Genomic DNA, 15,116 nt, shown 5'->3' with positions numbered 1-15,116 from the left:
GAAGTAAAGAATCAAATTAAAGAAAAGATAGTATTAAAGAAAAAGAAAGTCTCAAGCTAGAAGGCATGCATCAGTCCTTTGTTCTCAAAGCACGTTTTGAATATTTTACCTTTTTCTTTTTAATTGGGACACAATAAAAAAAATTAAAAGAAAAATGACAACATGCTTTTGAAACGAAGGACTGATACATGTCTCCTAGCTTGAGGCTTTCTTTTTTGCTATTTTCCTTCCTTTTTTAAAAATAAAATAAAATGGGACACAATAAAGAAATAAAGAGTATCTGACACTATGCTTTTGAAGCAAAGGATTGAACATGTCTTCTAGCTTAGGACAACATGCTTTTGAAACAAGGGATTGATACTTGTCCTCTAGCTTGAGGCTTTCTTTTTTGCTATTTTATTATTATCATTAATTACTTTTTGTGCAGCGACCAGCAGGTAGCTTTCAGATTACTCTTCCACGCATACATCTAAAACAATAGGAGGCATTTTGGAGATTGGTTTGTTTGAGAGGTTTCTGCCTTGGAGTTTGGCTTTCTTATCACATCTCTTTGGTTCTATTTCTTCAATCAGGTATGCTTTGTTTTCTCCTAGCTAACTTTATTCAAGTAAAGGTAGTTTGTTATGATATTAATATAGCTGCTTTTAATGCATCAGTAGTTTTAAGTATCTGCTTTGGAATTATTGGCTATTCATCTTTTACCTTAAAGGTTGCAGCTCTATACCTACAAATAATTTTCCAACATAAGTTCCCATTTTCTTCTAGGAACCTTTTTTTTTTTTTTTCTTTTCCATACTCATAAATAATGAAAATTCAAAATGTGTATGAAATACAATTATTTATAAGAAGCATATTAGGGAAGATAGTAGTGCTTACAATGCATCTAATAAGGCAGTTAAAATTCTATTTGAGAGCTTAGAAATTTGAGAACACTCAGAGTCGTGAACATAAATCATGCAATATGCCAACGGATTTACGAATGATGAGAGCTTAAAATGATTTTGTATGATATTAGTCTCAATGAAATTTAGAATTCGTTCAGTAGTGCTTCTACAAAATACATTTAGCATAAAAAGTATTTATGAAGAAAAATCACACATTCGGTAAAATTTAAAAAACATTTTTTACAAATTGAAAAATTACTTGTAGTGCTTCGTGAAAATCACTTAATAGGTGATTCTCTTAAAATTATTTTTAGAGAAAGCATTTCCACTAATAAACATTAGCGAATGCACTCTAAGAGTCTTATTTACCTCTACTGTCATGTTGCCAAAGGATAGTACCATAAATATTTCCATAGTCGAGGCATTTAAAATTAATTTCTTGGAATCACTGGCTGAAGGGGTGGGAATGGTTTGGTTAAGTTTGGTCATTAATCCATACCTTATCAATTAATTAGGAAAATATACCTAACAAAATCAAACCAAATTAACCTCTCTAAATGAATAAAACCATTTCATATAGTGGTTGGTTTGGGCAGAAGCCCACATATCTTTTCTTTTTTCTTTTTTCTTTTTTTTTTTTCAAATTTTTGTCTTTCTATTCTTTTAAAACCATCTCAATAGTTAGAGATTTCTAAATCCAATCCAAAATATTACTTTATTTGTAGCTCATATTCCTTTTGTAATCTTAAAAAAATGAAAGCATAACTTTTTGGGCCTTATATCATAAACTTTTTAAAATGTATTTACTAAATATTCATTCAGATATATTTTTTGTTTAGTATCAAATTAGAACTTCTATATAAAAATAGAATATCTTATGTAAAAGCTAGAGATTTACCTTACATCTTTAAAAATTATTTTTAAAAGTTTTAAAATTTGAGGTAGTAAAACTTTTTTTATACTTCAAAAAATTTTTAAGCAGTTTTTAAAATTATTACTTTTTCCAAGTAAACTTCTAAGAGTTTCCGTACGTATCTTATATTAAAGTTACTACTATTTTCTAGTTAAAAAAAAAAAAAAAGAAAAAAAAAAAAAGAGGTATATCCAAAAGAACCTTAAGTTGTTAAATATACGGAAAAAAAAAACAATAAAGAAAAAAACAATAACATCTAACAATCTTGACACAATAAACTAAATGACATAAATAGAACATACAAATATTTTATTAGGAGATTAGAATGGCTTGTGTGTGTTAGAAAAAGCAGAGTTATGTGTTCAAGACTATGAAAGCCATAGGGAAGTAAAATTTGTCCACTCCTTGATGGATGGTTTGCTAGTTATATTGTGGTTAGGATAGGTTTAACCTTCTTAACCCCAAGGTTAAGAAAAGCTAGCTCATTCTATTCTATGGTTCCTGATCAAACAAGCTATTTTAGAACAACCTAGGTGGCTCTTTGTACTTAGGTGGAGAGTTATGTTGGAGTGTGGATTACTTGGTTAAAAAAAGCCACATTTTGTTCCTAAAGCTTATGCTTCACCAAGTAGAACTCTTTCAAAATCTAGTCATAGCATGGAACTTGTCTAATAGAATCAAGTAATAAGATTGATGTTGATTTTTACTTGCTTAAGAACTTCCTAAGTCTTAGCATTATGATCCATTTTCTGGGCCTGTTGCAACTTTTGAGGGAATACAACTAGAAAGTGGCATTTTGGGGCTTTCAATTTACTCAGGCTTGTCAAGTTCACCATCCTTTGATGGAAGGGTTTCCTTAGGTTGTAGAGACTTTGAGGAATCATTTCCTCTATTCAAGGAGTGGGTCCAAGTTTCATATTCTATAAAAAAAATAGGGGTGCAACTTGAGTGAGTTGGTGTAGCTCAACACATTGTTTGGGCTAGTTAGGACAATTATTTTTAATACCTAGGTTGGACTTATGTTAAGTTTTGCAATCTAAGTTTAATTTAGGTTAGACTTTATTCAAGGTTTGCAACCTTGTTCACTATCCTCTGTGCAACCTTGCATAATTACCAAAATGTTTATATGCATAAGAATGAACCTAAAGCCAATTCAACCCTTATAAACCATGTCATCATGGTATATGAACTTAAAGCGGAGACCATTGGGACCCATAGAAGTACTGGCTCTCTCATAATCTAATTTTGAAGTTGATTCAACATTTTACTAAAGATAACCAACTACACTCCAGTATCTTATGCAAATAACAATGAGATGACGTTTGGACATGTGACTTACTATCCACTACATGTAGACTCGCCATGAACTGGTGTTTGTATTCTAATAAGGTAGTGCTATCACCTATCAAGATTATCTCTTTAATCCTTAAGTTACAGATCCCACTTATTATGTGGTCAATTGACAAACTCTAGTTTCCATGAGTATATGTCAAACCTCTGCTAAAGGAAATGCTATGACCATAGTCTTATGGATCACATGTCGTTTAAATCACCCAAGTAGACACATTGTCTTAATTCTATGAGATATTATGGTTTTTCCATTGAGAATACCTATTGTCATCAACCTCTATCAACAGTGACCAATCAATAAGAATATATGACCACCTTAGGGTCTCACCCATAGGTTAAAGCTCTCTTGTTGACTTTGACATAGGCTTAATATGCTCTCAAGGTTGAGAGTTCATATAATATCATAGCTTAGTATATCATAACAATTGATAGCTTTATGTCATGATTCATCGTAGGTCTTGTCCATTGTGCATCACATACACTAGGGCACTCACCATGAGAAAACCACCTCGATAACTAAGATAAGTCATCCTTCCAACTAGGAGGTAGTACATTACAATCTCAAATGGATTGCCCAAATCCATAAATCGACTGTGGACTATTCATCACTCTATAAGGAGCCCATGACTTGGATCTTCTGTGCAACTCCTAATGCACCTAAGTCATGTGCAATGCAAGTGATGTAGGGTGTGTATGCTCAAATAACTAATTAATGCAATGACATAATAAAGGAAAACCAAAAGCATAAATAAATAAATTTATAACTAAATATCTATCTGTTACATCATGTCATACTTTCTAAGGCTCAATCTCAAAAAATACACCCATCTACAGCCTATGATTTCTTTTCTCTTAGAAGTGGTACAATAGTCCATGTATCATTCTTTTGCAATGCTTTTATCTCTTCTGTTATGGTTTGAATCCACTTAGGATCACTAATAGTTTCTTCTACTTTGCTAGGAACATGATTAGAAGACAACTTGTGCGCAAAGGTTTTAAGGGATTTGGATAATCTCTAGGTTGAGACATGATTAGCAATTGCATATTTTGATATCCTTTCTTCATAGTCAAGTGTGTAACGCTTGGGTGGTTTCCCACGATTATGCTTGAGTGGTAATTTATAACCAATAGAGTAATTGAAAACATCAACAAAAAATGAGCTTAAAGAGTTTACCTCAAGAATTTTCCTAGGAGATTGGTCTTCTAATACTAAAGAGTATGGGGAAGACTTCTCATTTCTAGTGTCAGCTTCTTCAATTTCTTCTCCTTGTTCCATTTGTATCACCATTGGTTCATTAGGTGACAAACCTGGTTGAACTTCAACTAAGGTTGGCAACCCTCATTGTTTTCAATCAAGTTACCACTTAAAGCAGTTGGTTCTTAAATGTCAACCAAAATTTCTATCTTTAAAGCCTAGCCAATTTTTCCTAATTTTGTTATTCACTCGGTATCTCCTCCTAAAGAAACAATGGGAATTACCACTCAAGCATATACAGATTTGAGGAAAGTAACATCCATGAAGATGTAAAAATGCTTGGTAATTAGATTGTAGCACCGATAGCCCTTTTTATGTAATGCGAATCCTAGAAAAATACAATGAAAAACACATGGATCAAGTTTTGTTTGTTGATTTTTATGGAGATGAACATAAGAAACACAATCAAATGTTAAAGGAGAAAACATTGAAATAGAGGGCAAAGATCCATGATAGGTGAGAACGTGAAGTGGAGTTTTAAACTTTAACTCTGTGGAGGACATTTTTTTCAACAAGTAGACTACAATAACAACCACATTAGTCCAATAACATTAAGGAACATGAGCTGCATTTAAGAGAGTTTGAGATATTTAAAGAATGTGTTTATTTTTTCACTTGGAAATACCATTTATTACGGTGTTAAGGAATTGGTGGCCTCATGATGAAGACCATGTGCCTTGAAGTATTCTTTAAATTCATGATTGACATATTCTCAACCATTATCAAAGCAAAGAATCTAAAGGTTTGTTGAAAACTAGGTCTAGATAATAGCGTGAAAAGATTGAAATATACCAAATACATCATGTTTATTTTTCATCAAATAAAGTTAAGTCATGGATGCAGAATCATCAACAAAGGTCACAAACCATCTAATACCTAAAGAGATAGAAATGAGAGCAAACCCCATAGATCGGAATGAAATAAAGTAAATGAGGTCTTGCCTTTTTTCATTCTTGTTAGGTAAGGACATGATGGCTCTTGGCTAGAATGCAGATTTCACATTTAAAATTTGACTCATGCCAATTTGAAAACAAGTTTGGAATTAAGTGTTTCAAATAATGGAAGGATAAATCCCCAATCGATGGTGCCACAACCAAATCTATAGTTCTTTGACACCAGACTGATGCACATTATTTGTTTTGCCTGGATTGAAATCATCCATATAATAAAACCCCCATCTTTTACTACCATGACCAATAATTTCCTTAGTAAGAATATCTTGAAAAAAATAGAAACTAGGATAGATTAGTGCACAATAATTTAGTTCCTTGAAAGCCTAGCTTATAAATAATAATAATTTATTTGAGAGAAATGGAACTAGTAAGGTATTTGGTACAGAAAAAAATGTGACAGAGCATCTGTTCTAGCCCATGCGACCAGATATGTTATTCCATTGGCATTGGTGAAGTTTGTTTTGGTTGAGTAGGCTTAACAAAATCTCGTGAATCAAACATCATATGATTAGTTGCCCTTGAGTCAACAATCCAGCAATGGTAATCTTTTTGGTTAAAACATAATAGAGCACCACCATTAATTGATTGCTTAAAAGCGGTGGATTCACTTATAGGAGCTAGATAATTCCCATGTGTGATGAGGGATAACTGAGTTTCAACATTCACTAAGGCTACATTGACAGTAGTATCATGTTTTTTCTTGGCCTTGAGTTCATTCCACCACTCTAGATACCCATGTAACTTAAAACAAGTTTCACAAGTATGTTTTCGATTTCCATAGTGTGTACACCCTTCACCTTCTGAATGTGATTTTCCTTTTGTAGTCATATTGGGCCTTACACTTCCTATGTGTAAAGGCCCACTCTTAGGCCTAACTTTAGCAAGACCTCTACTCATTATATAAGATAGCATTTAGAGAAAAGTTTGTTGTTGTGATATCTGGTTTCCTTATTTATGTCCTCCTTTAGAGAGCATGATCGCACTAGGTGTAGTATCTTTTTTTGTCATTATCATGACACACCTCAAGTCTTCTCTAAGAGCATGGGCATAGGTCTGTTCTATGGTAGGAAATGGCCTTATTTGGAGCATATCTTCTTGAATTTTGTCAAGACGGTCATCTAGTCCATCTAAAAAGGTATAGACTCTATCCTTCTATAAAATAGAATTAAACTTTGTATATCAGTTTCACCCTCTATCACATTTGGACAATGAAAGTCAATTTCTCTCCACAATCCTTAAAGGTTGTTATAGTATGTTTCAATATATCATCCTCCTTATTTTAGTCACATAACCTACCTTGTAAGATCATAGATTTGGGAGTTGTCAGGGCCATCAAATTAAGTCATTGTGATAGTATCCCATATATCTTTCATCATTGGAAAGTAAATGAAGTTACTGATCAAACTCAAATCCATGGAATTGATTAGCCGCCCCTTAACAATTGCATTTTCAGTTCTCCATTATCTAAAGCTGGGATCTATTGGTTAGGGTTATGGAAAATACTTATTCATATATCATAATTTGTTTTTGCCCCTGATATACATCTTAACAACTTGGGACCATATCGCATAATTGGTGTCGTCTAACTTGAGGTCAATCTGTGTAGTAGAAGAATCATGGTTTTTGGGTCTGGGTCAATACTTGGGTCATTCTAGATTATAGGTCTTCAAGGATTAAGTTACTAGAATAATCTCCACAAGTTTGTTTTATCAAGGCTTCCTCTATTATTCTTAATCTCTCTGGTTATTCTATTCTCACAAGTTTCTCTTAGAATTGGATTGAAGTAAACATCCTATAGGTCCTAGAATCTCTACTCTGATACCATATTGAGATAAGGTTATCATTTTATTCACTTTTATAGAATATACATGCTTATATATATGACCTTTAGAAGGAGATATTCTAGGAAAAATAAACAACTCTCCACTATTCTATGCTAAGATACAAATGGATCCATAATCAAAGGAACATGTTTGGTAATCAAAGATCCTTACAATTACTACACACAATCTCCCAATTCATGCTAATAATAATCAATTCATCAACATGTAGAGAAAGTAAAATATGACCAATAGTGGTGTACTTTAGAAGTAATGCAAAATCATGATGACTAGGACGAAAACCAAGAGAAGTAAGCACATTAAAGAACTTTGCAAACTAAGCATGAGATACTTGTTTGAGACCATATAAAGCTTTCTTAAGTTTGCAAGCTTCTCTAGGGTTATGAGAAACACCAGTAGAGAGTACCATGTAGACTTCTTCTTGAAGATCACCACTTAAGAAGACATTTTTAACATCCATCTAAGATACATGCCATTGATGAAAGAGACAATTGCAATAAGAAAACAAACAATAGTCATCCTTCTAATAAAAGCAAAAGTTTCTTCATAATCCATACCACACTGTTGAGAAAACTCCTTAGCAACCAATTAGGATTTGTACCACCCAACTAAGCCATCAAACTTAGTTTTGATTTAATAGACTCAATGAACCAATTGTACTTTTATTAGGTGGTAAACATACCAAATCCCAAATGTCAATCATTAGTCATATCCTACTGTAAATGAGAATCAAGAATGACTTCCTTATAGGATAGAGGCTCAAAAAGATTGTGAATAGAATCTAAAAATGATGTAAAGGAATCTAAATAAGAGGAATAAACAAAATGTAGTAATTGAGTAGACTTACAAAAATGTTGAGAAGTATGTGAGGGAGGAGGATCCATAATCTTAGATAGTGTTAGAATAGCCATAAGAGGAAAGGAAGGAGCAATTCACAAGATGCGTTAGAAGTATACTTCCCACCTAAGTCACACTTAAAGCATTTGATAACAGCAAAATGATGAGTTTTGACAAAGATTTGGAAGACATTATAAATACTCAAAAAATTAGAACAATGTTTCATAAGACAAACCCAAAAATAACTGGTATAATCATCAATAAAATAAACATAATATCAAAACCCTCATTTTGTAGAAAATGGAGAAGGTCCTCACACATGAGAATAAACTAAATCAAATGGTGTAGAATAAGAGGAAACACCTCTATTAAAGGATAAACTAGAAAATTTTGTTAGTTTACAGCCACTACAGTAAAAAAAAAAAAAAAAAAAAAAAAAAAAAAAAAAAAAAAAAAAAAAATCTTATGTTTGCAAATTCCCTAATGCTCCTATAGAAACTAAATACTTTAAATAAGAAGCCAAAACATGTCCCAAATGAGAATGTAAAAAATAAAAACTAGATAAAGAAAGACTCAAATGAAAAAAAGACAAATAAACACTTAAAGGGATAGGAGCACCATTAGCAATTATGATAGACATAAAAAATTTAGGAGATGAAAAGGCAAAAGATAAAAATCGGGTGACATATGGTGAGAATCTCTAGAGTCTAAGACGCATATGGAGACATACCTGAATAATTAGGGGTTGAGAAAACTGAAGAGATAGACATAGCATGTGGTTTTATGGTGAGGAACTTTTAGAAATATTTAGTAAGGGCAGCTATCATGGAATTAGAGGATAATGTGCGTCCAAATCCAAATAAGTCAGATAGAGGAATAATTGTTATGGTATTAGACTATGAAGGCTTGTAAGAACGTTGTTATCAAGTATTAGATCAACTTTGTTGAAACTATTGAGAAGGTTTTTGCATGTGTCATTATTCTATTCAAATTCTTCAGACATTGAACCTTCTAATGATCTTTCTGCTTACATTAGTTACATTCATCGATCCATGGCAATCTTTAGGTAAGGCTTGTTATGATTGTTGGAATGTAGCCTAGAAGGTAGTACCAAAATAAATGTATGAGATGTGGAGAGAATTCCTTTCCTACTTGAGATTTAAGACCTATCTTCTCAAGTCAATAGTTCACCGACCACTGAATGATCAATAGGGGAAAGTGTGCTATGATGCAAAATTGTCCCACATAATACCTCAAAATCACTACGATGAGCCATAAAAAAGTGAACCAATCATTATTCCTCTCTAGGAGAGATATTAGGTGCAGAAGTACAGAACTTTGCTGGTTTTGTGAGAGCTAGTTGGTTCTAAGATCAATCATTGTGGAATAGAACTCATGAATACTCATGTTCTTCTATTCAAGGGCCCAAATATCAGTGTCTAACTAATACTTTTTATTTTTTATTTTTTTGCAAAATTAGATTGCATATATAATATTTCCAGGTGTTCCAATATCTCCTTGGCAATTTCATGCTTCGCTAACTGTGTATCAATCGAATTCTCAATAAAGTAGTTGATCCAATGATAATTTTGAATTGTTTAATTTCCAATTGTCTAACTATCCTACATACTTTTCATCCTCTTCATTCTTAGGTTTGTGAAGAGCACCAATAATTTAACCCTATATCTTTTTGCCCATCAGAAATTTTTTTGTCATATAACTCCAATACAAATAATTTTTTCCATCTAATCTCACACTAATAGATTGAAGGGGATCATCTCTTTCACTGGTTATGACAAATAACCACCAAACAAAGTAAAGTGGATAGGAAATCAAATATTAAGATCAAATAGAAAAAATAGATGTGATTAGCTACGATGACATTCTATGATACAACATAATGAAAAAAATGTTAGTTGTGCATGAGATTAAACTCTTTTCAATGAGATCATAGTCAATAATTCCATCAAAATCAATTACGCATTTGATACCATGTGAGATTAAAATAATCATAGATAAAAGGGAGAAAAGAAAGTTTAGGGTTTCTTAATATGATCACTTAGAAAATAGCTACAACACACATAGAGCTTAAATAGGCTTACAATCAAAATAAATAAATAAATAAAGAAAAGGACTAATTTACCCTTGCTTCTAAAAAGAAAAATAATAATTCTAATATAGGAAATAAATAACTCTAATGCATACAAATAAATGAAACCTTAGTAAAAACAAGCAGGAGGTACCTCAAGGTACAAACAAATGAAACCATTTTACCACAGGCATTTTTGATTGATCATAACTTTTTTGTGTAGCAACCTTTTGATAATGTAGAATAACCTTGTTATATTTTAGAAATAATCTTATCTTGCCTGAGCGACTTCTTTGTACCAGATGTTAAAATTAAAATCAAATCAAATGTGGCCAAAAAAACACACCATGCATGCAAAGCTTACTGCTAATTTATGGAAAAAAAAACCCCTTACTGTTCATTTATTATTATTAATTTTTCTTTCCTGGAATTTCTTTTGATGTTTGCAATTGGGTAATGTTGACAACACAGGGATGGCCGAATTCTTAGGGCCTGTGTGTTTGGAGATGTACAAAGATTTGAAAGGCTTATTCAGACGTCATGCTGCTCTCCGAGTTGATTATGCTATGACGCTTCAAGAGAAACACAAAAATTTAATGGAGGAAGTAAAGAAGCTGAGAGCAAGGAAAGACGACATAGTAAAAAATTCACAGAAAGATGAGGGAGCGTCAAATGAATGCAAAAATTGGATTGGTCGCGTTAAGGTTGTGGAAAAAGAGGTGAGAGAACTAGAAGTAAAGTATAACAATGAAGGGAAGCATTCATGCAGATGGGTTCACTGTTGCTCACGATATGAGCTTAGCAAAGACATGGTAGAGAAAACCAAGAAAGTTGAAATTCTTTTCGAAGAGGGAGAGAGGTGGATAGAGGGAACTTCTGTTGACAAACCACTCAAGCTTATGAGGAGAAAACCTCCGCTTGATTCGGAATATATGCTACCAGTTCACAAAGTTACTGAGGAAAAACTAGTTTCTTTTCTAAGAGATGAAAAAATAAGAAGAATTGGAGTGTGGGGAATTGCAGGAAGCGGGAAAACTACAATAATGAATAACTTGATGAGTAATGAAGACTCCACTAGCATGTTTGAGACCGTCATTTTGGTCACCGTCTTGGACTATTGGGGCGTGAAGGAGTTGCAAGATGATATCATGCGACAGCTAAAACTGGATATGGAAGGCAGTGCAGACATGGTGGAAAAATCTGCAAGGATATTGAAAGAGTTACAGACAAAGAAGTGTCTGATTCTCCTTGACAACTTTGAGAGAGAGTTCGAGCTTGATGAAATATTGGGAATCCACGACAACCAGCACAGCAGTAAAGTAGTGTTAGTAAGCAGATCTCGTGACATCTGCATTGAGATGAAAGCTGGCGACTTAATCCATGTGGAGCGCTTGTCACCTGATGATGCTTGGATCATGTTCAAGGAAATAGTGGGCGGTGTCATTGATCAGTTCCCCAGAATCGAAGAGGTAGCTCGGTTGGTAGCTAAAGAGTGTGATGGCCTGCCGCTCCTGATAGACACAGTAGCGAGAAACCTCAGAAACGATAGGGATTATAGTCATTGGAAGAGTGAATTGAAACAGTTGCGGACATGGAAGAATCTTCAAGGCATGGATGAAGTGCTTCAATCCCTGGAGTGCTGTTACAATCGTTTGGATGATGCCACAAAGGATTGCTTCTTGTACGGGGCATTATATCCTGAAGAATGTAAGATTTACGTAGATCACTTGCTAGAGTGTTGGATATCTGAAGGTTTTATTCATGATACGAGTAGTTTTAGAGATGCTCATGATGCGGGGCATTCGATATTGCGTGATCTTATCAATGTATCATTCCTAGTGAGAACTGAGAACAGTAAGTACGTGAAGATGAACAAATGGCCTCGGACTATGGCCCTTAAGATCTCCTCACAAAATAATCATTACAAACTTTTGGTGAAGCCATCTGATAGATTACAGTATTCCCCACAGAATAAAGAATGGCATGAAGCAAGTCGCATCTCTTTGATGGATAGCCAGCTGAAAAAGTTACCGGGGACCCTGGATTGTGCCAACCTCCTGACACTGTTTCTCCAGAGGAATAAGGACTTGCTTGATATTCCTAAGATGTTCCTCGAATCTATGCGCTCTCTACAAGTTGTAGACTTGTACGGCACTGGGATTGCATCACTGCCTTCTTCTTTATCCAAGTTGGTTTGCCTGAAAGCCCTTTATTTAAATTCTTGCTTCAAGTTGATGAAACTACCATCTGGTGTGAAAGCGCTTAAGTGTCTTGAGGTGCTTGACATTCGAGGGACTAAGCTTGATTTACTTCAAGTTAGAAGTTTAATATGGTTGAGGTGCCTGCGAATATCATTTTCTAATTTGCCCAAGGTAAACCACAGGAAAGGGACAGTTTCAGGTTTTTGTTCATTAGAAGAATTCAGTATTTGCATTGATTCATCTCAACAATGGATCGACAATATTGCAGAGGCAACCACCAGGGAGGTAGCCACCTTGAAAAAACTGACTTCTCTCCAGTTTTGCTTTCCTAATCTGGACTGTCTTAAACTGTTTGTTGAGAGAAGCCCGGTGTGGAAGGACAATTCATCTTTCACATTTCAATTTACTGTTGGCTGCCAAGATTCTGCCCATTCTCCAATTCTCGAGTCGGTTGACTATCCCATCCACAATAGCTTGAAATTGGTTGATAATGAAGGCACTGATGAAGTGTTTGGAAAGGTGCTCAAGGAAACTGATGTATTTGGATTAATCAAACACAAGCAAGTTTACAGCCTATCAGATTTTGACACCGGCAACATGGAAAAAATGTTAGTTTGCTTGATTGAAGGGTGTGATGACATTGAGGTCATTATCCGTAGTACTGGAAAAAGAGAAGCGGTGCTAAGAGTCTTGAAAGATTTGTACTTAAGGAATCTCCTAAATTTGGTACGCATTTGGCAAGGGCATGTTCCTGATGGAAGTCTGGCTCAGCTAACCACTCTAATATTTAGTAAATGCCCAAATTTGAAGAACATATTCTCCAAGGGTCTGATTCAGCAACTCCATGGCCTGCAATACTTGAAAGTTGAAGAATGTCATCAAATTGAAGAGATAATTATGAAATCTGAGAACCGAGGATTAATAGGCAATGCCCTTCCAAGTCTGAAGAACCTAGAACTTGTTCATCTTCCCCGGCTCAGAAGCATTTTAGATGATTCATTCAAGTGGGACTGGCCATCTTTAGACAAGATTAAAATATCTATGTGTGACGAGTTGACGAGGTTGCCTTTCAGGGACCAAAGTGCAACCAAATTGAGACGTATTGAAGGGCAAAAATCATGGTGGGAGGCACTAGAATGGGAAGACCAAGCCTACAAACAGAGATTGTATTTGCTTTTTCATCCTCTATAACCTTCTCCAACTTGATTCTCTTGATCACCAACCATTGTATAAGCTCATCTATATATTTATTGTTTCTTGTTTGTATTTTTTTTTTTTTTCAAGAGTTGGCTACTTTGGTATGCATTTGTCAAAGATTTGTGCAATTTTACTACCCATTTGGCAGATAATGGATTGAAATCTTGGTCATGGCTACTAATGATGATATGATTTTTTCTTTCATATGATCATAAGTTAAGAATTTACTAAAAATGGTCAGATAACTAGAATTTTTGTTGAAAACATATGCCATGAATTAAATTCAAATTTTATATTGGAATCCTTTTACATTTGACACATGTTGACCATCTTTTTATCACCTTCAATTATCATTTATTATATAAGCATATGATAGAATTATGAATTTTTTTTCATGGAAACTTGCACTGCTCTATGACACAAAAAGAAGAAAGAAAAAGGAGGAAGAGAAGGTTGGTTGGAAAGGCTGCATATTTGAAATAATTTATCAAATAATAAAATAATGATAATATTGTATACATTATTACTTTTGTCATTTTTTAAATTCACGTGATCAAGGTGTCCCTAAAAGCAAGAGCCATAAGGGGCTTAATACATTGGCTTGAGTAAAATTGATAACAAACAAGATTGTGAGGATGAAAACAAGAAGGAAACAACACTTGGGCCTAGATGTGAAAAGTAAGGCATCACGTGGGTCCTCTTGGTGAAAGTGTTGACCACATTTGAGGACTATGATATCCATGGAGCACTTATTCAACAATGGACATGGCACACCCATTGTTATTAAGACAATGGGAATTTGATGACTAGGATGACGTCTAGGAAGATTGTGAAGGGGACCACCTAACAAAATCATTCTCTATTGAAAAGCTAAACAAGATTTTATACAAAAGCTAAAAGATTCCTTACAAAAGCTGAACAAAATTTCTTACTGAAGCTGAAAATTTCCTTATGAAAAAATGGATAAGATTTCCTATGAAACCTATATAAGATTCATTAAAAAAAAACTTAACAAAATTATTTGAAAAAGCTTAATAAGATCCTGAACATGATTTATGAAAAAGCTTAACGAGATTCCCTTCAACACTTCAACAACATTCTCAAAAGAAGTTGATCATGGAAAAAGTTTAACAAGATTCCTTGCAAAACTTGAACAAGATTCTCAAAAGAAGTTGATCATAAAAGAGTAGGATTTTTTTATAAAAATAAAATAAAATTGCAACTTATAATAATGTTAAGTAATTATAATTAGGAGGTATGAATTCCAACCCATACTCCCCTATAAAAGGCGGGCTAAGAAAGCACAATTTGCGTACTTTATTACCAAAAGTGTTTTAGATGTTTTTTCTTTAATTAGTTTATGCTCTCTCTTTTTTCTTTTTCTTTTTTTCTTTTTAGTTTGCAATCCACTTTATAATCCAAGAAGCAACTTTACCAATCTTAGACTCATACTCCCATGGATCAATTTGTTGAAATTCTTCAAATAAATCTACATGATACAAAGCCTTATTTTTCTTCTAAAAAGCAAGGGCCATTGGGAGCTCAATATATTGATTCAAGTAATAATGATAACAAACAGGATTGTGAGGATGAAAA

The 15,116-nt window shown here is 33.8% G+C and overlaps 1 protein-coding gene across 1 annotated transcript; it reads left to right on the top strand.

Annotated features, from left to right (window-relative positions):
* The first annotated feature begins 518 nt into the window (after nucleotides 1-518).
* On the top strand, nucleotides 519-13,514 carry LOC117926788 (disease resistance protein At4g27190-like). The gene is made up of 2 exons (XM_034846079.1): nucleotides 519-572; nucleotides 10,594-13,514. Exon 2 carries the CDS (start codon nucleotides 10,596-10,598, stop codon nucleotides 13,512-13,514), a length of 2,919 nt encoding a protein of 972 aa, XP_034701970.1. The 5' UTR covers nucleotides 519-572; nucleotides 10,594-10,595.
* The last annotated feature ends 1,602 nt before the right edge of the window (nucleotides 13,515-15,116 follow it).

The sequence above is a fragment of the Vitis riparia genome, chromosome 12, assembly GCF_004353265.1.
Source record: "Vitis riparia cultivar Riparia Gloire de Montpellier isolate 1030 chromosome 12, EGFV_Vit.rip_1.0, whole genome shotgun sequence".
In the NCBI taxonomy this organism is placed as follows: Eukaryota; Viridiplantae; Streptophyta; class Magnoliopsida; order Vitales; family Vitaceae; genus Vitis; species Vitis riparia.
Note: the sequence above shows the minus strand (reverse complement) of the source record. Positions and strands in the feature narration are given on the sequence as shown.